At 36.9% G+C, this 26,306-nt stretch overlaps 3 protein-coding genes across 3 annotated transcripts in view; 1 reads left to right on the top strand and 2 right to left on the bottom strand.

Annotated features, from left to right (window-relative positions):
* rasgef1ba (RasGEF domain family, member 1Ba) overlaps window positions 1-5,638 on the bottom strand; it is a 71,745-nt gene extending 66,107 nt beyond the window's left edge. Inside the window, exon 1 of the mRNA XM_016453598.1 lies at window positions 5,120-5,638. Within this exon, the coding sequence (XP_016309084.1) occupies window positions 5,120-5,188 (69 nt within the window). The 5' untranslated portion in view covers window positions 5,189-5,638. The remainder of the gene's footprint in view (window positions 1-5,119) is intronic.
* An 11,777-nt stretch (window positions 5,639-17,415) lies between these two features.
* On the top strand, window positions 17,416-23,261 carry LOC107663387 (endosomal/lysomomal potassium channel TMEM175). Its single transcript, XM_016453596.1, has 10 exons — window positions 17,416-17,728; window positions 17,932-17,970; window positions 18,739-18,836; window positions 18,936-18,987; window positions 19,097-19,132; window positions 19,265-19,348; window positions 19,436-19,600; window positions 20,379-20,460; window positions 21,067-21,202; window positions 21,343-23,261. The coding sequence occupies exons 1-10, from the start codon at window positions 17,528-17,530 to the stop codon at window positions 22,010-22,012; spliced, it is 1,563 nt and encodes a 520-aa protein (XP_016309082.1). The 5' UTR covers window positions 17,416-17,527; the 3' UTR covers window positions 22,013-23,261.
* The window catches only part of cds1 (CDP-diacylglycerol synthase (phosphatidate cytidylyltransferase) 1), a 21,605-nt gene continuing 18,377 nt past the window's right edge, over window positions 23,079-26,306 (bottom strand). Inside the window, exon 13 of the mRNA XM_016453597.1 lies at window positions 23,079-25,175. Within this exon, the coding sequence (XP_016309083.1) occupies window positions 25,040-25,175 (136 nt within the window). The 3' untranslated portion in view covers window positions 23,079-25,039. The remainder of the gene's footprint in view (window positions 25,176-26,306) is intronic.

Below are 26,306 nucleotides of genomic sequence, written 5' to 3'. Positions count from 1 at the left end.
ATCACAGAGATCTGTATGTAAGTTCTTGACCACATGTTCTCATTTTCATTAACTAACCAAGCTAAGATAAAGAAGCACATTTCTTTTAGACACTTCTTCATGAAACCAACATATTAAGCAGATTACTCCATCAAAACAACAACAAAAATTCACACACACAAAAATCTGTATTGCAAACATTGGTTCTCACATTTGAGAACATCTCTCTAAACACTGCCTCACAGTGGAAGCATAAGGAGAAAAATAAATGTTCATCCAAAATGTTTTGAAGGAAAAAAGGTAACAATAAAAAAACGACATAATTTACAGTACATTACATTTAGTCATTTAATTAGCAGACACTTTTATCCAAAGCGACTTACAAATGAGGACAATGGAAGCAATCAAATCAACAAAAGAGCAATGATATGCAAGTGCTATAACAAGTCTCAGTTAGCTTTAAGCAGTACATGTAGCAAGGGTTTTTGTAGCTAAGGACTCAGTTGGGCAGGTCATTCCACCAGGAGGGAACATTTAATGTAAAAGTCTGTGAAAGTGAATAATTTCTACATAAAAGTTAATCTCTGCACTACACTTAAATACTATGCTTTGATTATGCATGCTAAAATTGTTACACTATCAATATGTACTCAATAAAAAAATCTATATTAATACATGTAGCAAGGGTTTTTGTAGCTAAGGACTCAGTTGGGCAGGTCATTCCACCAGGAGGGAACATTTAATGTAAAAGTCTGTGAAAGTGAATAATTTCTACATAAAAGTTCATCTCTGCACTACACTTAAATACTATGCTTTGATTATGCATGCTAAAATTGTTACACTATCAATATGTACTCCATAAAAAAATCTATATTAATAGTAAAATTGTCTTTTAGCTTTGAATGAATGAATGAATGAATGAATGAATGGAGGCGCTTTGAGAGAACTAATAGCTACACTGGCAATTTTGCATATTAAACCAAAAATGATCATAAAGTGTGTTTAAATCTATATAACAGCTTTAGATTTAGAGAAAACTGCAACATTCCAGAGAAAATGAAAGAGATTGCTGCATAAATCTCACACAAGCCAAGTCAATTATTTTGCAATTGTCAGTTTAAGGGAAGAAATGGATTCAGTTTTGGCTGGCAGCACTTTAGTGTCCACTCTGAAATGGCCTGTCGAGAACACTGACAACCTGACATGGTTCTGATTAAGTGAAGCTGAGAGCATATGCCCTCTGATTGAAAAATCCTCTCAGGATGGGACTTTTCTCATCCCTCCATATCTCAAAATCCATTTATGAAGTTGACATATTTGTTTGGGTGCTATTATACTCTACACATCTTTCAAACAGCTGGAAGATGTTTAAAAGATGACTTATATGATGCCCTTTGCTAGATCAGACATGGGACAACACTATTACCTGCTGAAATCCTTATAAATCCTTGAACAAAATTTAGATACAGAGGACTGCACTGATTAATCTAAATGCTTGATTCCAACAAAATCCTGAAAAGGGCTTAAATCCTATAAAAACTGATTCAAACTGATTAAAATATGTGACCCTGGACCACAAAACCAGTCTTAAGTGTCAATTTTTCGAAATTTACATTTATACATTATCTGAAAGCTGAATAAATAGGCTTTCAATTGATGTATGGTTTGTTAGGATAGGACAATATTTGGCATTTGAGATACAACTATTTGAAGATCTGGAATCTGAGGGTGCAAAAAAATCTAAATATTGAGAAAATCGCCTTTAAAGTTATCCAAATACAGTCCTTAGCAATTCATCAAAATCAAAAATTAAGTTTTGATATATTCACGGTAGGAAATTTACAAAATATCGTCATGGAACATGATCGTTACTTAATATACTAATGATTTTTGGCATAAAAGAAAAATATATAATAATTTTGACCCATACAATGTACTTTTGGCTATTGCTACAAATATACCTGTGCGATTTAAGACTGGTTTTGTTGTCCAGGGTCACATATGCTATGAATGTATCAAAATTTGGTTTGGATGCCTACAGGTATAAGGTTTAGACTGCATGTAAATGATTTTAGATATAATTTTTATATTCAAGCAGCCTGTGTAAGTGGGGGGCAATGTGTGGGTGTGTGTGTGCATGCATGGTCACCTTGCCTGACTCAATCTCATGCTGAGTGTCAAACAAGTGACCACAGGACACTAATGAGGACCAGATCTGAGCCAACTCAACATTCAACACCTACACCCTCCACACCACAGTAATCTGACCAGCCACAACTCCTTTACTGAACCTAAAACTAACTAAACTGAACCCAAGTAAGCTACAAACAAACACAATCAACAAACCATGCAAACTTTACAAGGGTCATGAACTGCCTCTTATTGTTTTATACTGTTCTCTGTGGTCTACTTTTAATGTTATCAAGATTTTGACATCAAAAAAGCATAATTTAGAGGTAATAGGTAATATTTTCTTTCCTGTTTTGACCCCCCTCATCAGAACGCTCCATTTGAATAGGTGTGGCAGATTGTAGATTTGGAAGTAAACACCCACTGGTGTGACTGGCCAACAGTTGTGAATGTTTGACAGCCTACATCCTTCCTAGATGGACGCTGCTGCGATTCAAGTTAAAAATGCATAAATACTCAGTACATATCAAACGATCTGCAATAAGACAGCAATAGTGCCCACATAATAAAAACACTTACTCACACTTGTGTGGTGCGACATCGGGTCCAATTTAGTCAGCACGCCATCGTCTTTTATTTTCAATCTCTCTGAAAATCCTGCATCGAATTGTGCCTTGTTTGTAAACGAATCCGCCGTAAAATTATGAAAAGGTGTACAGCAAACAAGCTAAAAAACCCAGAACTACGTTTTTATAAGCTGTCGACCCAAAAAAACGAGCGTTGTGGGCGTGGCCTAAATGCGCTTTGTTTCTATAGTGACCATGTAATGAAAACAGTTATTCACACTTGTTTTGTGACATTACTGTCGGGTCCAAAATAGTCGTCACAGCATCGTCTTTTATGTTTAATCTTTCTGAAAATCCTGCATCGAATTGTGCCTTGTTTGTAAACGAATCCGCCGTAAAATTAAGTGAACAACAAAGGACAAAGTTCTTACAGATGCCATCTGGGACTTCCTTAAAAATAAAGTTCATCCACTCTTTTCTAATGTTTGCATCAGAAGAAAGGCAATGCAAAGACTGTTTTTCCACAACTTGGTTGGGACTGCACAGCATCGTGTTGTCTTCTGAGCCATAATTATCGTTTGGTTTCTGCGCAGACCTGTGTTTGCCAACACATTATTTGATATTTTCTCAAGATTTTGTGCTGTAATTATGTCAACACTGCTTGTTTTTAAAAATTTTTATTGAAAGAAACGGGGAGTGTTTATATTTTTAACTAAGTACTATTCTGCAACATTCAAGATTCTGAATCTGTACGTTTTTCAATAATTAAAAACATTATTAATGGGAAAAACAAAATCTGTTTTACTTCAGTTCCAATTATTTCAAAAATATATAATTAAATGACTGTAAAATCACCCTGTGTCCCCTTGGAAGCTTGCCGAGGCCCCCCAGTGGGCCCCGGCACCCTGGTTGAGAACCAGTGCTCTAACCCCAACTAACCAAAACACCTATAACCCAAACAAAAACAAACTGCACTCAACAGACCTAAACCTGAAATAGAAAACAACGCTGTAGTCCTATTATTCTTACAATGTACCCTAATCAAATGTTTGAAAGTTAAAAGCTCAGTTAAGATACATCCAAAACAACAGGACAAAAGACAGAGCATTTCAAATATGCACACACAGTAACACAGGGGAAGAAAGGCATGGTGCACTCATGAGATTAGAGGCAAAGGCAGATATGATGGCTTTGTGCAGATCCAAACAGAATATATTCTCTTATATAACGGCCCAGCGCTAATCCCTCAACACCACTGTGCTTAAGTTGTTCTTCACTCACTATATCTTCCATTACAGACCTATTATGGCCATCAGCAATAGATAATTGAAAAGCATGGATTCAGCTGGTGCTCACAAACACTGATTTGAAATAGCTTGATCTGGGGGAATATAAAGTAAATTAAGCCAAGCAGCAGCTGACATAATGAACAAATCATCCGAACAAACATATTTTCATGAGAAAGTGAATATGTCACCCTCAAAAGATGCACACATGTGTAATGCTTTACAAAGAGACAGGATAGAAAATTGATGCGTTTAAATTCATAATGCATTTACTGCCCAGTTGAAGGACATTGCAAAGCATACCTGTAAATGAAAAGAATTGGACTGATTTATGCAGGTTTCATATTAGTTCACTTAGCATCACGATTTGCAGTGAATTTAGTATTTCAGGTGAATTTCCCCTGACACACTGACCCAAATACACACTGTAAAAGCTTCTTAAGGACATCAAGGCTGACTCCTTTCCATCAACATTTGAAGATTTAGCTTTCATGTCCATCTTAACCCACTATTTTATACATCAAAATGGTCATCATCTTATGTAGTATTTGTTTATGTAAAAAGGACATATTTTATTAGCTTTAACCATTATTTCAATGCTCAGGTAGCCACCCATTATGTGGCAGCAGCATTAACAAACTGATGTGAAGGTACCAATCTGCCTCCAATAACTGAGCATCGCTTTAAAGGGGTCATATGATGCGATTTCAAGTTTTCCTTTCAAGGAACGTTACATTTCCGACGCGTGCTTGCGGTGTTCGGCCAATCACAATGCACTGGGTCAGCTGGCCAATCAGAGCAGACTGCGCTTGTCAAAGGAGGGGGCTTTGTAGAAAACGAAGCGTATAAGAGAGGCGGGGCATAGAGGACCTACAATAATGTACAGTATTTGAAAAATAATGTGTTTTTTTAACATTAAAGCATGTCAACGTATTCTGTTACACCAAATACACAAAATAAAGATCTTTAAAAGAGCATCATATGACCCCTTTAATAGCTTAAACAATCAAATAACTACAAGCGCTGCTTTAATTAAACGGTAAGTAAACCAATACAAATCACTGTAACATATTAAACCTTTGAAGATATCAGATAATGAAATGCTTGGTCTAACACTGTGCCACTGGTAACATGAAAACAAACAGACTTTAATCTTACCTCGAACATTGGAGATGCTCCTTTCTCTGGCAGTGTACATCCCAGCAGCTCAGCGAGGAACTTTGCCATATAAATGTGTGTTGTGTGTTTCGCCGGTAGATTGAAAACGCCGCTGGCTGCCTGGCTCTTGTTACCCTCACTACAGTGCCCACAGGTAGTCTTGTTCCAGCAGCAGTTTCCTACAACACAACAGATCGATTTTTCGCTCCTTGGACTTTCCTTTCAGCATTTCTTTGACTCCGAACAAATAGGATTCATTTTAAAGGTGTGACAGCTCATTGTCTTTGTCTAGTCAAGAGCGCGTGGGTCTGCGTACAGCGGCTCTCGAGCGCAGTGGAGTCGAGCTCATTGAAAGCCACTTGTAATCCTTGTGTAAGAGAGGGAGGGATAGCTGAGGGGACGGACGCCAGACACAGATGTAAAGCTTCGACAGGTTGCCTACCTCTTTCTGGAATCTCAAATAAGTTTTTGACCTATAATTTCTAAGGCTCAAACTTGCACGTCACGAACCCCTTAGCCCTCCAGAGTGCACTACTCGGTTTATGAGAACAGCACACAAATGAAACAAACCTGTTGAAACCGAAGTTAGACGATATAGGATATGCATTGCTGGGTATATTGCATGCAAATTAGTTTTTGGTTTAATTAGTGTCATTTTTGGAGTCACTGAGTCCACATTTTTTATTTTGATTGAGGAGAGATTTTTCCCTGGCCTAGGCATCGTTCTTTTGAGTCGATTGTTTACAGTGAATCGGTTGATCCGTTAGGCTGTACGGGAAATGATCTGAACGATTAGTTTAAAATTCGGTTCAACTCGTTGTCACACAACGGTTAACAACTCACTGGATGGGAAATTTATTAGTCATTAAGATATATTTCAGCCTGTTTCTCGTACAAAGCAGACTACGAGTCATAGACTACTTTTATTATAGGCTAATGTTGCCTTTGTGTGAATTTCGAAGTTTGGATACTCCAATCCCCAATCATTCTGACTGCAAGGAAAATGGCAAATAGTCAGAGCTGGGTAGTAGATTAGGCCTACTTACAAATTGCAGTCCATTACTGATTACAGATTACATGATGAAAACTGTAGTTATTAACTAATAGTAGTAATCTAGGTTACTCATTTTAGGTAATGTAATCTGACTACTTTCTTATACTTTTAGATTGCTTTTTTCTTTTAATCAAACTTGTTTTAAACGTACCATTAAATGTTTCATATTGATATAAAAAAGCAAAAGAAAGAAAATATATTACATGATTTGATGTCAACATCATAAAATGCATTAAACATTACATTAGTGAGTTGATAGAGAGTGAATAGTGGGTTGATAAAAACCTAATAATTAACTCAATCATAAAAATGTAAAATAAAAGCAATTTAAACACTTGAACACTAAAAATATACATATTGTATTTGTTTACCTGGATGTCAATGTGACCATTAACCAACATCAGATAACTGTAAACCTGCAAATGTGTTGTTAAATTATTGAACTATTAACTACTTCTGTGATATTTCAACAAATATTTTATTTTAAGGGGTGACAAAAATGTTTGGGAATCCCTGTATTAAACACACATTAATAAACATGAAAACACTCAAAGTCTTCCAGGTTTTAAATATGTTTGTCCAGGCTTCCAGAATCAATCAATTATGAATAATTTATTGCCACTGTGTGAATAATATGTAATCGTAATCCATAAAAAGTAGCTATAATCTGATTACAAGCATTTTAAAATGTAATATACTTTAATTTCAAGTACTACATTTTTGGAATCTGATTACGTAACCCAGATTACATGTACTCAACTACTACCCAGCACTGCAAATACATCATTCAAATCTTTTTGTGTTAAATGGAAGAAAGAAAGTCACAGATGTTTGGAATGACACGAGAGAGTAAATGATGCCAGAACTTTTATTATTAGTTGAACTTTTTCTTTAAGAGCCAATACAATGTAGAATGCATTGGGCAAATTACTGAATAAATATTATAGAGTTATACAGATGGAGCATGATGTGAATAAGAAATTCAGTAATTAGGTTAATAATGTTTGTAATGAGGAAATAATAAATAGCATTATTTATACAGTGGAGTATGACTTTTTGAATACAGTGCAGTGCCGAGATGTTGGCTTGCATTCAGATATAATGCTATTTGATGTTGTAATTCAACAGCCTGCTGATGCGTGACCTGAAGCCTGATGGAAGCAGCGAGAGCAGTCCATGGCTTGAGTGACTAGAGTCTCTGGAGATCCTCTTTCCTCATGTCCTGGAGATGACCTGAATGCGTTTATCGTGAAAATCCTACTGTTAAAATCAAATGTGTCCAGAGCTTTTTAACATAGACTGATGATGGACTGGTGAACATACATAATGCAAACAGAGCAGCAGGATAAAGAGACTCGCAGTCTGTCCCTGGCATGAAATCATAATTCACACTTTAATGTTTATCAAATGTGACTGAGAATCACAAAACATTTTTTTTTTAAATAATTGTCTTTCATTATCATTTGTGTGTGTGTCCTGTCTGCGAGGTCTCCAGCATCATGGAGTGGGTCTCATTGGAAGGAACGGGCCCCGTAGAGACAGGTGTGCCTCTGCTTTTCATGTGCAGGTGGCCTGCTGTTCAACCGGCTGCTGCTGACTAATTACACGAACACATATGCACACACATTGACTAAACCGCTCAACATTTTAAGCCTCATTTCAGGTCGCTTGACTGAAATGGCTATCCAGAATGCCAAACGCTGCAGCTGATAAGAAGACAAAGTGTACATGAGCTCCAAAGCGTGCAGCGATTTTAATAAAGGGGTTTTAGACAGATTCCATGTTGTGCCCTGAAGATGCTCCATATGGTCTCACAGCTGTAGGGTGCAGGATATCATGTCTCACAGCACACAGTCTGACCCCCTGCTATAAAATCTCTTCAGGGACGAGTTCAAGAGGGTTAAAAAAAAAGATGAAAGGAAATATTGAAGGCTTTCACTTCTGCATCTGCATGTGGCAGTAAAAACCCGTCATGTGGGAGACTGTAGAGATAAACTCAGACATCCTTCTCTTTCCGGCTTTCTCTCTCACTCTCTCATCCCTCACATCCCGCTGAGATGCTTAATGCTGCTGCAAAGTGCCAGACACTTACAACAGCAGTTCTTTTTCTCTTTCTATCTCACAATTGCGGATATGCCGTGTGCCAAACTGGCATTGGGATAGGCCCATAAAGCAGTGGTGACTGCAGCAATGACGCTGCAGTGCAGCAGCAGCTGATTTATCGCCCCCAGCTGCTCTCAGGGTGAGGGCAGGCCCATTAGCAAATGAGCATTAATTCACACTGGCAGTTCATCCCTTTCAAACCCTGCACCTCTCGTTTTCTATTCACTTGCACTATAGAGATGCTGATGGCACACATTCGGGCAATGAGGAAAGACAAACTTGTAGGTTTTACACTGAACGTAAAGGGCAAATGAAGCCACTGGGCAGAGCTTCTGTGAGGCTTTTTGAAGTTTTGCATTCGCTGTCAGCTGTCATGTGTATTTTTTGGCTTTGATCTTTTTTTTAATGAATTTTGGCAGCTACGTTTTTTTATCTTCACTTTCATACTGATAAGCCAAGTGTGAGCTGAGACGCAGGATGTGTGTGTGTGTGTGTGTGTGTGTGTGTGTGTGTGTGTGAGAAAGAAGGGGAAAAACATTATTAATATTAATGTAACCAAATACCCACATCCCGGTCCACACACTAAGATAAACATGCATACGGCACGCTTCACATCTGTGCTGCATCTCAGTTTATTTCAATAATTCAGAGACTCACAGCCCACATCATCTGCAAGGTTACTTCCAGTGCATTAATGAGTAATGTCAAAAACACATCTGTGAAGGGAATCAGGGATATAGATGCAAACAATTGGCCATAATAGAGGAAAACACCTCTGATGGCCTCCAAACTGCATGTGGACACTTTATAGTCTAGACAAGGGGGTATTAGACGTTTCCTAGAATAGAAAGGAAGTGTGTAAAATATTACACAACATATTATAAAGAGAACATGCTGTTAGCTAAATGAAAAAATGGCATTGAACTAAAATGTAATATAGACATGTTACTAGAATAGATATATATATACAGTTTATAACTTAAATAGTTTAAGAACATCTGGAAAAATTCTATTGCTATAAACTTAAAGCCAGAATGATTATGCCATTGATTCAGTGATTAGTGCCAAATAAGAGAGAAGATGCAATGAATAGACATTAAGTACACTGAAATTATACACATAATTTCATTTATCAGATTAATAATGGTTTGCTAAATTCATTAATACTAATCCTGACCCATTCCAGAATGCATAGATCATTCCTATTTGCCACCAGCTCCTCAACAGTTAGAATTTCAAGTACACTAGCTCTGCAGAGAACGATTATCCCTCCTTTTCTCACACTCACTACCTTTGTTGGGTTGATCTAAAAGCTCCAGGCCTTGGACAGCTTCAAACAACTGGGGAAATAGAAAGAGCTCTGCTAGTCCGGTCAGGTCGTAGGTGATTACATGGCTGTTAATTGGAACCGTTCTGAGCAGAGCTTTGAGGACTCTGCGGGACCCGCTGGAGATAGTGGTATCCCAGTTCAGCAATTACTGGTTCTGCTATACAGCCTTCATGCCACTGAGAGACTTCATTAGTGGATTAGCTCTGGAATAGTCACGTATAGGGATAGATATGCATTTCTAGAGTATTATTAAACAGATAGCAAATATCTGCAGCATGTGCTCTACAGTACACAGGCCATAATGACCACAGATCTTCCACAGACTCTTCCCCAAAGAGGATTTGATTTCATCTTACACAAAGGTAAGAGAGAGAGAAAAACTGTGCTGTGGAAAATCCGTTCAGAATTTATATATATATATATATAGAGCACGTGATATATTATAAGAAGTAACGATATGTTTTATGAAATGTAGTGAAGTAAAAAGTACGATCTTATGCTTTGGAATGTAGTGAAGTAAAAGTAAAGTTACTCAAAATAAAACTACTCCAGTAAGTACAGATACTTGAAAAATGTACTTAAGTACAGTAACGAAGTAAAGCTACTCCGTTACTGTCCACCACTGGTAATACTTTTAAGGATTTTACTGCAAGGATGTATTAAATTAATTAAAACTTTAAAAAAAAAAATCACCAACACCAAAATATTAAGCTTCTGCTTAAAAGGTTCTTCAACCATTTTTGGTTCCACAAAGAAGCATTCAGTCAAAGGTTCTTTAAAGAACCATCTCTTTCTTACATTTGTATAACCTGAAAAACCTTCTTTCACCACAAAGAACCTTTTGTGAAACAGAAAGGTTCTTCAGATGTTAAAGGTTCTTTATGGAACCATTTAGACAAAAAGGTTCTTCTATGGCATCGTGAAGCACCTTTGTTTTTAAGAGTGTATCTCCATATATATAAATATATAAATATGTATGTATATATATATCAATCTCTGAATAATGTACTTGACAGCTGTTGTCACCATTCACTTTCATATATTTTCTCTTCACAGAAAATACTGCTTGACAACTTTTGTCACCATTTACTTTCATATTATAGCAGCATAGACATTCAGCTATAAATAACCCCTTTTGAAGAAAGAAGCAACTGAGTTCCATTTGTTCCAGTGGACCTTAAATGTTTTCATTTAATTCTTCATAACTGTCGGAGCCATTTTAAGACTCACTGGTTTTTGCCATTGCTATGTGTAACATCATTCCACAATCTATAAGTAGGCATACTGAAAAACAATCTAAACATTCCCTCAATATGTGTCACACTGTCATATTCCCTCTCCAGAACTGTGGTCCTCTGTTATGGCTCGAGCTTTTCTAATTCATTGTTTCTGCATTGCTGGCCTCTCTCTGATCAGGTAATCATCTAATTATCTCTGCTGCTCACTTAAACAGAAAGGGATTTGCCTAGCCTGCTAATGCAGCCTGTGCTCCTTAAAAACCGCCGCCGCAGCCCTCCCTCCACAGCCGCTCCTGACTGAAGAGCAATTAAGAGCCACTCTACGAATTACAGATTAACAGGACGGGAAGTAGATGTGATGCTGACCTACTTCTGTCCCATTTCTGGCTCAGAACAGCAGGATGACAGCAAGACATTTTCTTCCATTTGATGGACATTCTGATGTGGTCATGTGATTACGACACATTCCTTTTCTCAAAAACCAGCCAGAAAGACAAAGAGCTGTCCGCTGCCATGAGATCAAATGATCTAGTGACACCTCCAAAGCAGCTCATAAGGATAAAGAGCCTATATTCTTCCCTCAGACCTTAGTTGGTATGGATTAGCAAACAAATTAGGAAATTTCCACTTTTTAAAGCAACGTCTCAGTTTTGCCCAACAGCTTGTGGCCTGGATACAATGTTAAACCTGTAAATCTCCACAATTAGTGCTGTGATAGTGAAATGAACTAACCTGAACTTGAACTTGTGTGTGTATGGAGTGCGTTGAAGCGCAGACTGACCCCGGGTCATCAGGGAAGGATTATGTCTCAATCTGTTCCTCTCAATGAAGATGACTCTAGTCTAAGTTATTACAATGATTTTCACTTTAACTTTCAAGAAGGATTAATCTCTCAGGAAATCAAAACCACTCACTGGATGCACTTTAAGATTATGTAACAGGGAGCATTATTAGAATAAAACACTGTGGTTTGTACGTTGATATGCTGGCGACATAAGACTGCATGCCTGGTTGCTGCTTCTAGTTGAATGTATAGAAATACAGTTGTTTAACTGCTGTTTTGACAGGTAGACAGGTTGGGCTGGCAGTACTTTACATAGACGAGATACAGACCATAGTCCCTGTAATCAGTGCACTGGCTGTTAGTTTGTGTTGATTTGTTTAACAGGCTTCTTCCTTATGGTGATGAACAGGCTACGTCAATAGAAACATTTAGGCTGTCATTGATAATGCTCATTATTTTTTCATCGCCAAGCTTAGCTTTAATCAGTCTAAATAAGCTCTTTTGCACTACAAATCATTATATCTGCACTGTTGTTACTTCACTGGTTTGCACTCTATCTGCCATGTGCCTTGTGCTGCTTTATATATTTTTTTACATTTTACCTTATTTGTATAGTTGTATTTTATATTTAATCTGTATCTATCTGTATTTATGTTCTACTGTTAGTGTTATCTGTATGCACCAAGGGTCTGAGAGTAACGCAATTTCAATTCTCTGTGTGTATTTGCTGTACATGTGGAAGAATTGACAATAAAGCAGACTTGACTTGACTTGACTTGACTTATAAATTTTATTAGTAGCATTTCGGATATACAGTATATTTACTGTTTGAAATGGTACTCACCTATTGTTTCATGGTGGGTTCTAAATGAGTGATTTCGGCCTGGATTGTTTTAGTAAGTGTTATATGCAAACTTTAGGATGGTTTTAGTTTGTAGAATGTTTGTACTTTTAATAAAAGTAATATAATAAAAGTAGAGTGGTAAGAAGTGGGTAGAAAAGGCAAGCTTAGGAGGCCAAGGTAGAAAAGACAATATTTCAAGTGTAATTACATTTCCCATTTGTCCCATTTGTTTACATGGAGAAGGCAAGGTTTAAGACCTATACTGCAGCCAGAAATGTTTTGGCATTCCTCTTTACTTTTCAGGAAGTCTATAGCACACTCAGACCCAGAACTGGGTTTGCATCAGTTGTGCACTGTCAGTGCTGCTGGGTTGTGTCAGGAAGGGCATCTGGCATAAAACCTGTGCCAAATAATGTGCAGATAATTCTGACGTACTGATGCAAAAGAGAGTTAAAGTTTTTTTTCAACGGTCTAATCAGATTCAATTATCTATGCTAAGCTACAGCTAAAAGTGCTACCGCTACGGAGATCGGCTGAACGGATTCGAAAATGGTAAAACTCAACTGTTTAACTCTAGTGGAGTTGGAAAATGAGCCTATTTTCAAAAATAGTGGAGTGTTCCTTTAAGACTCTCATTTCCACTTCATAATCCATTTAGCAAAAAAGCAAGGAGGATTGAAAGGTCATCACAGAGGTCATGCACAGGCACTATAAGGTTGCTAATGTTGCACAGTATAATTGAGCTTAAGAGCTTGACTACCTTTACTGACTAGCAAAAAGCAGTTATGTGAACAGTCATTAATGTCAGTGTTCAGCAGCATTATGCTGCTATAATGCTGAACAGTTCTGTTGAGTTAGCACAAAAACAACACACCAGCAGAAATCAATGTAATGGGCTGCCAAATATGGCAGTAAAGGCATTAATGAATTATGTGAACAACAGTTTAACCGAATGCATAATTTTCTGTCAAATATGCTAAGTATAGGGGTTCCGTATGTCGTTTATAATTAAGTATAAATCTCATAACAACAAAAAGCAAATAGCAAAACAACAGAAAGGCTTTGAAAGCATCTAAAGCTTTTGAGTATGTCACTGATTTGTATTGAATAAACGTTATACTTGAATGAATGGCGTGAACAGATGTCTCCTTAGAAAAAGGCTTAACAGAACATTTAATTAAGGCAGACATATTGAATAATATATATTTTTTTAAATGTAATGCTTGCAGAAATTAAAAGCAAGTGGTGGCAAATTACTTACAGAGGAACAGATGGAATATGCCATCGGAGGATCACAATGCCGGGTAAATTGATTAGCTTTATTTTAAATAGAGATGAGGGTTATATGCACCACAACAGTTAGACAGATCGATGGATGTCTTTGTATATTGCTCTGGTCATGTTTATAATGTTGGAGTATCTTCAGGAATTGATTGGTTTTCAATAGAACAAAGCTCTTATTATTAATAAATCACACATGTGATCTATTTAAACTCTCACCCTCAGTTTTATGGTTTATTGACTTTCACCCTTTTAAAATAAAATTTTAAATATAATTTGTGTTCTTACTAACAAATGCTTCATGCAGGTGCGCATGAGCATGTATAATGTGATATTTGGTTGTACAGTCAATTGATAATGGGAATGACTGACTGTTAGTTGCTAGGTTACTGTTCCATTCTCTAATTGGCCACTTTGATTGAAATTCCATTAAAAATAAAAGGAGCTCTTCTGTTGCTGCCTCCCAGTATTTTGTTTGGGACTGTGTTGATTTGCAGGGACTGAAAAGGCTCATCAAAACATGCCGTTATGCTGTTTCTCCTCTCTCTCTTCTTCATCTCTTTTTTCACTTTTTAAACAAACAGTATTACAGGAGCATGTAGTTCTAGAACTTCTAGCGTGATACGCTACGCCTCATGATTTGGATTTCACTGAATGCTTGCTGGGACACAACTGTCATCTGTGACGATTCACAAACATACACTGTCAAATTGATCTTTTAAGTGCATGGTTGCTGTTCAAGAAAGTGCTGGCAAATTCTGCTGCCTCCATTACAGTGACATACTGGTCAATAATGCAGAAACTGGCAGCTATTTGGGTGATTTCGTGTCTCTACAGTTGGCTAGCCTAGGACAGTCAAATTAGTCCTTTGAAACATAAAGTTTGGTCTCCCTCTAGTGGTACTTCGCATTTCTGCTTATATTTAATTTGCCAGTTTGATCTTTGATCTAGCTTGTCTTTAACCGTCAAACTTTGTCTTTGACAATTCAACGACCCAATAATTCAAACCATTAGTCTTTTCTCAATCCATTGTTAAAATTCAGCATTCGATTTTGTCTCTGACATCGTAACATTGTTTAAACGCAGATTCATACTGAATCGTAAACAACGGGAAATCACATTTTGTGGGAACATGGACGAAGAGAAAAAAATTGCCCCGAAACTATTGAAAATGGAGCTGAACTGAAAGAAGTCTGATCTTTCACCTAAAGCCTGGCTCACACTACAGGAGTTTTAAAATCCTAACCGATTATGAAATCTGGTTGCAGCACACACATAAGGAGAATCTTTGCAGATTATCTTCCCTCAGTTCTTAAACATGAACACACTACAAGATTTGAAAATCGTGGCACATTACACACTACAAGATATTAAGATTATCGTACCAGAGGAGCGCCTCACATGATCTCACGCAGCAGATCGTCTTTATATTTCAGTGATGTTTACATATTAGCTAGCTTGCTAGCAGCTTTCTGCACTCACCCTGTATGTTCAAAACTGAGGCGATTTCACCCCAGCGCATCTCCTTCTCCTGTTGTGATACGTTTTCGACACATTATACAGACAGTTGTGTTACTACAAAACTTCAAGAAGCAGTTTAATCCGTCTCCACTATCCAATGGAGCCGTACAGCAGCTGTTTTGCGGTGTTATTGGCTAATGAGAAAGTAGGCTACTGATGTAATCATATAGCCATCATCATCCCGATTTAAATACTAAATATAAAACATGTTTGATATGATTGGGGCGGCCCCGATTTGTGTGCGAGCAGATCGGGAGGTGCAAAATTCGATCGGTGAACGCCTCACATTACCAGATAATCCGCGCCGAACATTGGGACCGATCGAGGTGCTCGACAAGATTTTTGCTCCGATTCTCGGGAGGGGAAAATCTGGGCTAAATCAGGCTAACAATCCTGTAGTGTGAGCCAGGCTTTAGGCTGTTCTTTGTTTGATTCATTCACCTGTGATTTTTAGCAATGCTTTTGCCAACTCTCGCGAGACAAATAAGCAACTGCAGCTTCAAAAACAAGCCCAAAACAAGCCCAATATTTTTTGATAATTTATTATCATCAATATTATTTATTATCAATTATTTATTACCAATAAATGAGCCCGCAACATATTAAACTGAAACTATTATCTGAAAAGCAAAACCATCAGTTATTTTACAAAAATCAGCAAACTGCAACAAAGCAGGAACAAAACTCTTCTCCAATCACCTGTGAGCAGAATAGGATTGGACAGATGGAAAAGGAGAAAAACACGAGCTTCAAAGGGGAGCTGTAACATAGCCACATATTTATAGCCTACTAAAATATTGGCTATTCGAACCAAATCTACTCTTAGTATTAGTATAGGCCTACTTGTTTTTTTGTTTTTTTTTACAGCCCGTGATAATTAATACATTACTAAAACATTGTAACAATTAAAAATTAGGCTATTTTATAAAGGAAAAAAGTCATCCCACTCCTCTACGTCTACTACTATCATCGCTTGGATTACAGCGTCACGCTCCTTCTCTTTGAAAGTGATTTTTCTTCAATCCCTCATTGAAGAAAAATCACGTTCAAAAAGAAGGCGCGTGCGGAGAGGGCGGAATATTTGACAAATTATGCTACAGCATATTTTTTGCACTGATTGGCTATTAACTGTGAGCAGACAGAGTGTCAATCAATGCATTGGAGAATACTAGAGCCCGACCGATATGGGTTTTTTGGGGCCGATACCGATACCGATATTAGGGAGTAAAAAAAAAGGCTGATACCGATATATCGGCCGATATTCTTTGTGTATATTATAAGTACAGTACCAGTCAAAAGTTTGGACACTTTCCCATTCGTGTGTCCAAACATTTGACTGGTACTATAGTTTTCCTAACAAGCAACCATATTTTTTAAAATAAACCCAAAAAACCGCAACCAGCGACCCGGGGATTTTTTCAAGCAACTTTACAAAAACAGAAGCCCAAAGTCGCGTATAATACGCGGACTTGGCAACTCTGGGTCCGACTCACAGAACTGTCCGTTTACGAGAACCGGTTCACAACAGTTCAGTGAAGAATTTAGGTAAATTATATGTGCTAAGATCATAATAAAAACATAAATCAATTTCTAAACTATATATGTATATATATTTGTGTGTGTGTGTGTAAAATTAAAATAAAATTATTTATTTTTAAGAATAAATTAATATTTTTTAATAAATTAATACAGCATGTGTGTGTGTGTGTGTGTGAGTGTGTGTGAGAGAGAGTGTTTACGAGTTGAACGCACATGAACGCCACCACAAAGTCGTGATTACGAGTGGGAAACTCGAAATTTTCTTTAAGCCCAGAGATTCCGAGTTGGGGCGTGTCAATGAGAAACATGGCGGAATCAATGGATGCAACGTCTGTAGTTGACGCTAAATTTTTGTTTAAATTGATAGTTTAGTTGTCCTATAAACTTAAATTGGTCATGTTCTTGTTACGCAGCTGAAATCCAAGTAAAAAATGCAGACCCTGTTGTATTTTCTTGTAATTTATTAAAAGAAGGTACACCGCCATCTTGTGCCGACTAAACTGACTTGAACGCACCTGACGTCGTAATTACGACTTGTCAACTCGTAAGTACGAACGTCCCAGGAGGACTTGAACGCAGCATTAGTTAACATTATTTCTCTGGTCATTACGAAATAACTTCCGGTCAGCTGATAGTGTGTCATCGGTGTTTGCAAACAAATCTACTGTGGCTTCGTGCTTGCACCGTCCACTGACACCCCACACCGCCGCGGTCATGGGAGAGAATGATGAAAGCGAAATAATCGAGCACCACGATGACGAGGAGATGGAGAAGATGCGGACGCCGAGGAATCATTCGCAATCCTTTCTGGAGAGCGTCGCGTCGTCGGAGAAGGACGGATACAGTAGCACGCAGTCATCACACCGCCTGCTCGCCTACAGCGATGCGCTCATCTCCATCATCGCCACTGTAATGGTGAGGAAACCCACAGACAGACAGCCTTTAGACAAAAGGCATGGGACATTTTGCTGCTTTGAATGCACTGTTCAACTGACGTCCGCTAGTATATGACAAACCGCTATGAATCACCTGTTCTCCACACAAAGCCTGGGTTTATTAAATATATACTGTATGATTATGTTTTTTTAAAGCGTGTCACGATTTTCTTGTGTTCACAGATATTGCCTGTTGCGCATACAAAATTTCAGGATAATGAGGTGAAAAGTTACATTATGTCACCCTTCCAGGAATAGTTCACCCCAAAATGAAAATGTAGTCGTTATACACACCCTCATTTAAAGCTATACCAATGAGATTTCCACAGAAGGCAGACAAACACAAAATAAAGTACAATGTCTTTTCTGTTTGTGTCAGAGAAGAAAGAAAGTCATACTGGTTTAGTTAGAGCAGTGGTTCTCAACTAGGGAATCTGGACCCGGGACCCACTAGGGGGCCTCAGCACACTTCCAAGTGGCAGCAGGACAACTCAAACGATTAATCGCATCCAAAATAAAAGTTATTGTTTACATAAATGCTATGTTTATATATTAAATATATTTATATATAATATAAATTATATGACTATAAATATAGACATGTAAATACATGTAAATATTTTCAAAACATATACTGCATGTGTGTGTATTTATATATACATAAATATACACAGAACACACACATTATGCAAAGAAGAACTTTTATTTTGTATGCGATTAATCACGATTAATCGTTTGACAGCACTCATTTAAATCTATTGCCACTACTGCTTTATGTAATTGAAGTTTTAAAATGAGTAGTCATTATAGCAGATGTTTCAGAAATACCTTGAGGGCTTTAAAATATTGGGGTCCTTGTTTGAGCACCACTGGTTTATGTAAACATGAATGTATGAAAATCATTTTTGGGTGAATTGTTCCTTTAAGACATACAATTTAAACACACATTTATTGTATTTTTTATCTCCTAACTGATCTCTCTATATTCAGGAACTGAAACTGAGTATTCAGGCTTTGCTCACCACCAAGGTTGCTGTCTACTTGATGACTTTTTTGATTGTCACTGTTGCTTGGGCTGCACATATCCGGTGAGAGCCCTCAAGCACTACATTCTATAAAGTAGTAACTTCATAGAACTGCTGTTTTCATTCATTTGCATAAAGATTTCATTAAGCATTTGGTTTTAGGTTGTTTCAAGTCATTGAGCGTATTGACGACACTCTTGCACTGCTTAATCTGGTGAGAACACCAACAAAAGTATTCCTCCTAATGAATGTAAAGTAGCTGTATATTCATATTTAAAGTGTGTGTGGTGACTTTTCAACATCTCAATTCTATTCTATTTCAGGCATGTATGATGCTTATAACCTTTCTACCATACACAGTGAGTCATTCTACTGATGTTTTGAAAGATTGCTTAGTTCAGCACTATTTGACTACTTCCCTTTTGCCTCCTCGTATGTCTTTAAGGGAAATCTCCGTTTATGACGTTTATTTTTTGTTTGTCTTCTTTTAGTTCTCTCTCATGGCAACATTCCCTAATAATACCCTCGGCATCCTCCTCTTCTGTGCTTGTGTCATGGTGATTGGTTTAATTCAGGTGAGAACGCTTGCATGTGCTGAATAACATAACCAGCAGAAGATGCTTTGAGTTTTGTTTGACAGTCATATGTTTTTGTGTCTTTAGGCCTTGATTGTCTTGTATGGATTCAGCCATCCTTTCCTTCTCAATGATCAGATCCAAATGTCTGAGAATCAGGCTTATTATAAGAGACGGATACTTGAAGTCATCATGAGGGTTCCTATCATGTGCCTGTTTGCCAGCGTCTTTTCAGCCATCTTTATCCAAGTGGTACGGGATTTGAGCTTAAAGGGGTCATATGATGCTGCTAAAAAGAACATTATTTTGTGTATTTGGTGTAATGAAATGTGTTTATGCTGTTTAAGGTTACAAAAACACATTATTTTCCACATACTGTACAATATTGTTTCTCCTCTATGCCCCGCCTTTCTGAAACGCGTTGATTTTTACAAAGCTCATCGGTCTGAAAAACAAGGTGTGCTGTGATTGGCCAGCTATCTAGTGCGTTGTGATTGGCCGAATACCTCAAGCGTGTGACGGAAATGTTACGCCCCTACCATACTGTGATGCCCTGTCCACTGCGCAAAGTTGTAGTATTTCCTCAGCAACCAGCACGGATCAGCTCCAGGCATGACGAAGCAGATATCGTCCTCTTTTGGAAGACCAAACAAAGTAGTTTCGCTTTCACAACGTGTTCATTACAGTGTTTATATAAATCTAACAAATGTATTTACTGTTAAAATTATACAGTTTATTTTATTATGTAAAAATAAAATGTTTAGTTAGCGCCAATAGCCTTGTGGGCAGCGCGCCGACATACAGCGTCCGAATCCTGACTCGAGGACCTTTCCCGACCCCTCTCTCTCCCACTTCACTTTCTGTCAGCTCTGATCTGTCCTATCATAATAAAGGCATAAATGCCAAAAATAAAACTTAAAACAAAAACAAATTTTAAATCACACACATTATAACGTATATAACATTTATAATATTTTATATTATAATATTTTAATTAATAATATTTATTTATATATTTTTCCTCTGGCAGTCCTACATTATTTTGGCTATTGTCATATTCCTGCCATACATCGCTCAGTGTTTAAAATGGATCCAGAGTAAAGCCATCGGTGGTAAGAGCAAAATCTCACAAAACTGTACTCTCTTATTCTTATATTGCATACATATTTTATCATTATACATACACTGCTGTTCAAAAGTTTGGGGTTTGGTGGGATTTTTTAAAATGTTTTTGAAAGAAGTCACTTATGCTCACCAGGCTGCATTCATTTGATAAAGATACAGTAAAAACGGTAATATTGTGAAATATTATTACAGTTTAAAATAATCATTTTCATTTTATTTATATATATTATATTATTATTTTATATATATTTATTTTTTAGTTATTCTGAATTTAATCAGCCTTTACTTCAGTCATCAGTGTCACATGATCCTTCAGAAATAATTCTAAAATGCTGATTGGCTGCTCAAGACACATTTCTTATTATCAATGTTGGAAACAGACGTGCTGCTTAATATTTTTGTGGAAACTGAGATATACGTTCTTTAGATTCTTTGATGAATAGCATTTATTTGAAATGGAAATCATCATTCAATGCATTCTTGCTCAATTTTGTATTTATTTATTTTTTTTTTTGAAAATCCCAAACTTTTGAACTGTAGTGTAATTGGAGCAATTGCAATCTGCATTATATCCTTTTTTTAAATAACCTCAGGTCAGGTGGAAGACAGCCCAGATTCAGTGCCCTTCTACACCTACCATCCCAGTGAACCTTTGAGTAAAGAGCGAGTGGAGGCCTTCAGTGATGGGGTGTATGCAATCGTAGCCACACTGCTCATCTTAGACATTTGGTTTGTATCCCTCCAAAGCAGTTTGTCATTACTGGATCCAACAGTCCACTAGGTGTTCAAATACTGTGCAATAACCAAGAATTTGCCCAGTGCTTCTCTTTGGTACATCATTTTAAACACCTTGTTAATGTCTTACACAGTGAAGACAACGTGCCTGATCCGTCTGTGGTGAAGAAGGAGTTTGACAACAACCTTGTCGCTGCGCTTCAGGAGTACGGTCCCGAGTACCTGGCCTACTTCGGTTCCTTCGCCACCATTGGCCTGCTTTGGTTCGTTCATCACTCTCTCTTCCTGCATGTGACAAAGGCCACGCGCCTCATGGGCCTCTTCAACACGTTCTCCCTGGCCTTCGTGGGCGGCCTGCCGCTCGCCTACCAGCTCACGCATGAATTTCCCAGAGGCTCCCGCAATGAGCTGGAGGCCGTGCAGATCAGCTGCGTCATCATCTTCTTCGCCGGTCTGTTCCAGCTAGCCATGTGGGTAACGGCACTTTTCACGGAACGCGAGACTTTGCACCCGTATGTGCGCTACGGTGGACGAGAGCACGCCTTTATGTTGGCCAAGCTCTCGCTCTACCCCTGCGTGGCCCTCGGGACCTTCGTTTTCACCTGCGTCCTGAGCCGCTTCAGCACGTCCATCTTTCACATGATGGAGATTGGCGTACCGTTTGCTTTTCTTGTACTGAGGCTGCTGGTCCGTGTGGCGCTGGTGCTGCTCAGGTGGCTCTTCTGTCCTGCGAGGAACGATTTGGACAGTGTTCCAGTAGAGGAAGAGGACTCCCAGCTGCCCATTAATGATATAGTGACTTAGCAGTGAACGAAGAAGAAAACGCCTCAATGTTTAACCTAAAATTAAGGTTAGGCTAGATTCTCGGCGCTTTTGTTTATAATTAATACTGCAGCTGATAGCTTTGTGCTGTAGAAGACGTCCATATCGGTCAAATCTCTCATTTAGTTTAATAGACTGTGGGACTGATTGATGAGGTCTTCATCATGATGAGTCTTCAGTGTCATAGCAGTGGTCCGAGGAGAGCCCAAGAGCTTTTTTTCTCCTTACAGAAATGCACAAAAATGTTTTTAAGCCTTGGATTTATTAGCATGTTAAAACGATGTCTCAGTGTTTTTATGTTTATATTTTAATGTGAATTAAATTACACAGAGGTTTTCACTTCATTCAATCAGTAAGAACTACAAAAGTGTTTTAGGTTATGTTCAGTTATGTGGGTTTTAGTATTACAATTATATTCTTGGTATTTTTTTATTTTAATTAATTATTTTGCACTTTTATGTTATTCGTGCTTTTGATCTGGAGCTGCAATTCAGGTCTTTATACATTCTATTGGAGGAAATCTTTCATGTAACCGCAGAAACGTCCAAAACCACATGCATTAGGTGAATGCTCTGTCAATGTGCTTGTATAAATCTACTCTTCATTTCACCTGACAATGAAACTAGTGATGCACCTTAGAATAAATAATGAAGTCACTGTTGCACTTACACTCTGATCTGAATGGAGCATGTCGAGATAATGATAAAATGCATAAGCCATTATAAGAGGTGTTTTGTTTTCGTGGCATTTGAGATTGTTTTGTTAGTATTTCATCTAAATGTTATTACCATACTGACTATAAGATGTTGTATGTAAAGTGCACTTGTCAAACATTTTAATTTCTTGATTTTTTTATTACCCTCACATTATCAAGTCTGTTAGGATTCTGCTTTGGTTTTGGGAACCACTGTAGCTGTGTCAGTCCAAATGTTACTGTTTAACTACAAACAAAGATACACTTTTGAGAATAAACTCAAGTGCTGCTTGCAGAAGTACTGCAATTTTGGTGGAAGACTGAAATCATGTAATGAATGTGACCACACTGAGCGTAAGTCAGAAGTGAAGTTTATTCACCAAGTGTAGCATTGCAATAATAACAATAATGATAATAATAATTCTTACTTTTTTTCCCCAGTATTGCCCATAACTTATTACTTTCTTTGTCTTCTGGTAAATATTTACTACTGAACATTTTTAATAAAAAAAAAAAAAAAATCTGAAAATCATCAAACAGACATAAATATAGGTTCCCATTTTTTAAAACAACAAATAACAAACCATTATGAGCAAGTAATTTGCAATCCATTTTCAGCTAAACTTCTGAACAGTATAAGCTTGCACAATATTATATGTTGGGTAACATAACTTAAACTGTACAGCAGCTCTCAAAAACTAAATTGCTAATACAACTGTGACATCCACAAAATAAGCTATAGACAACTGGAGGTGCAGTCTCTTTTTGGTCTGATAGGATTCATATTACTACAATCACAACATTCTCACATGACTGCATCTACTGGACAGCAGATGTGAAGGAAAGGAACATGTAAACCTATTGCAGACAGGAATGAATAAGGTAAGGGGTCACACTTGCCTTTTTTTTTTTTTTTAGGTTTTACAATACACCCATCGATAACTGGTCCCAAACTACACGACTGAGTCCCGATGTGTAATTAGGGCGAAGGTCACAGGTTATTACAAATCCACTTCTTTTAACTAAAAGCCTAAAAAAGTGTGATGATAACCTGTAGTAATGTTACTTTTGTTCATGTAAGTGCCTAAATAAATATCTAATTTGTTCAATCTGTTATAGGATTGTTCTCTACTGTAAGATTGTAGCATTTGACAATGTTAATTGTGGTGTGAGATTTAGTTTGTTTTTTCACAGCAAAATTGACAGTGCTTTGGTACACATTTGTTTGGTAAAGAATTCAGTAAGATTTCAACAAATTAAAATAAAAAAACAAGGTTTTTAAAAACGAGCAGCTAAAAACTATATTTCAGGGAGGGATACTGTAAAAATAAAATATAAAAAAAACAAATCTAATAACATGTTTACATATTTTCAGATATTGGATATCTACTCAAAGCACCAGTGTTTTTTGATATTAAAACCTGAAAAGTTAATTGAATCTTTCGACTTGTGTAGTTAACTTACAGTGCAACTAAAACCAATGGTCACGGAGGGGAACACCGCAAATCATCACCTTCTCAAAAAGGCTGTTTTTCCCCCGAAAACAACCTGCTCAAGTTATTCTCCACCCCTAGAGAGGTTTAATCATGCTAGATTTAAGAAAATAAGACAAATCTAGGTCTTTTTGCATATTTTCATAACTTACTATTTTATAGAATTTGTTAAGCCTTATATATTATATTCATAAATGTATAATCTCTATATATATGATCTAGTGTATAATATCTATGTGCAATAATACATATGATGATATATACACACACGTGAGTTAATTTAGCGCTCACACAAACACAGTGTGTAATGGGAAAGGGAACATGGCTATTTTAAGCAGTAACAGTAGGACTTACAGACATGCTTCTGTTTTAGATTCACTGTTTTGTAATGCTTTGAGTTTAGGACCCCCGTTATAAATTAAGCTCACATTTAAATGTTAACCATGAGTATTATGGCATCTCAAAAACCATGAGTTGTTGATTTGGCAAACCAGGCCAGAATCACAAAACCAGTACAATGATGTCACTCTGTCACTTCCTGTAGTGCTATACATTCACTTACCATGTGCTTGAATCTTTTATTTTGCATGGTTATTGATTGGAAGACCTTTGATGCTAAGAGAACCGTCTCGCCCCCTTGTGGTCATTTTGCTCCTTCATTTGGTGAGTTTCTAATGGGTTAAAAGTGAGAGTTTGGTTTGCAGCCGGCGTCACTCTCTCTCACTGAAAGGGAGCTCCTGTGGTCTGTTGGGAGTGTGCTCCTGCAGTCAGTCATGGATGGATGCTTACTGAGTTCAACAGGACATAAGCTGGAGACGTCTGTCATTGGGCTTCCTCCACAGCAGGGGGCAGCATGCCCTGTTCTTGTAAGTGGTTGCGCAGCGTATTGAAGATGCTGAGTTGCTGCTCTGGTTGCAGGACAAGCAACTGCTGTAAAACCTTACTGGGGTTCGGCCCCCTGGGGAAAAGAAAAAAAAACCAGTGTCAAACATGCTTCCTGTGTGCACACCTCTGACAATAAAGAAAGAGCTGATATTGAAATCAAAATGCTAAATAATAGTTCTTTTTGCAATGTATCAGAAGTGAAAACATATGTTTTTGAACTTAAACCTTTTATGCTTTTAAAAAAAATATATATATATATATATATATGTGACCTGCTCCAACATTTCCTCATGCCAGTACAAACAAACCCAACATTGGACACAATAAGAAATAGAATATAATAACAATACAGTAAACTATCAAAAAATATGTTAATGGATAAATAGATAAATATATATACTTTGTGTGTGTGTGTGTATATATGTATAAAAATAGAATAAAATAGAAAAAAATCTCTCGCTCTCTCTATGAAATAAAAATAGAATAAAACAGAAAATATTTTATGTAAAATTATACAATATATATACCGAAGCTGTACAATGGACAAAAATAATGCTATATAAATCATATATATGAATATATCTAATAATTAGTGCTGTCAAACGATTAATCGCGATTAATCGCATCCAAAATAAAAGTTTTTGTTTACATAATAAATGTATGTGTAATGTGTTTATTTATTATGCATGTATAAATACACACACATACAATATATATTTTGAAAATATTTACATGTATATACATTTATATATTTATATTATTTGGTGCTGTCAAATGATTATTCGCGATTAATCGCATCCCAGATAAGTTTTTGTTTACATAAATATATATATATATATATATCCAAAATAAAAGTTTTTGTTTACATAATAAATGTATGTGTAATGTGTTTATTTATTATGCATGTATAAATACACACACATACAATATATATTTTGAAAATATTTACATGTATATACATTTATATATTTATATTATTTGGTGCTGTCAAATGATTATTCGCGATTAATCGCATCCCAGATAAGTTTTTGTTTACATAATATGTGTATGTGCTGTGTATATATATATATATATATAAAAATACACACACATGCATGTATATATTTAAGACAAATATGTTACGTTTATATATTAAATATATGATATAATTTATATGAATATAAATATATACATGTAAATATTTTCAAAATATATGCTGTATGTG

This window comes from Sinocyclocheilus anshuiensis, unplaced genomic scaffold, assembly GCF_001515605.1.
Source record: "Sinocyclocheilus anshuiensis isolate Anshui unplaced genomic scaffold, SAMN03320099.WGS_v1.1 scaffold1531, whole genome shotgun sequence".
Taxonomy (NCBI): Eukaryota; Metazoa; Chordata; class Actinopteri; order Cypriniformes; family Cyprinidae; genus Sinocyclocheilus; species Sinocyclocheilus anshuiensis.
The sequence above is the reverse complement of the archived record's forward strand: the minus strand, read 5'-3'. Positions and strand labels throughout refer to the sequence as shown.

Coding starts and splice junctions, on each gene's coding strand:
- LOC107663387 (XM_016453596.1), top strand. CDS start 17,528: ATGGGAGAGAATGATGAAAGCGAAATAATCGAGCACCACGATGACGAG. Junction 18,988..19,096: donor CTCTTGCACTGCTTAATCTG/GTGAGAACACCA, acceptor ATTCTATTTCAG/GCATGTATGATGCTTATAAC. Junction 19,349..19,435: donor TGGTGATTGGTTTAATTCAG/GTGAGAACGCTT, acceptor TTGTGTCTTTAG/GCCTTGATTGTCTTGTATGG.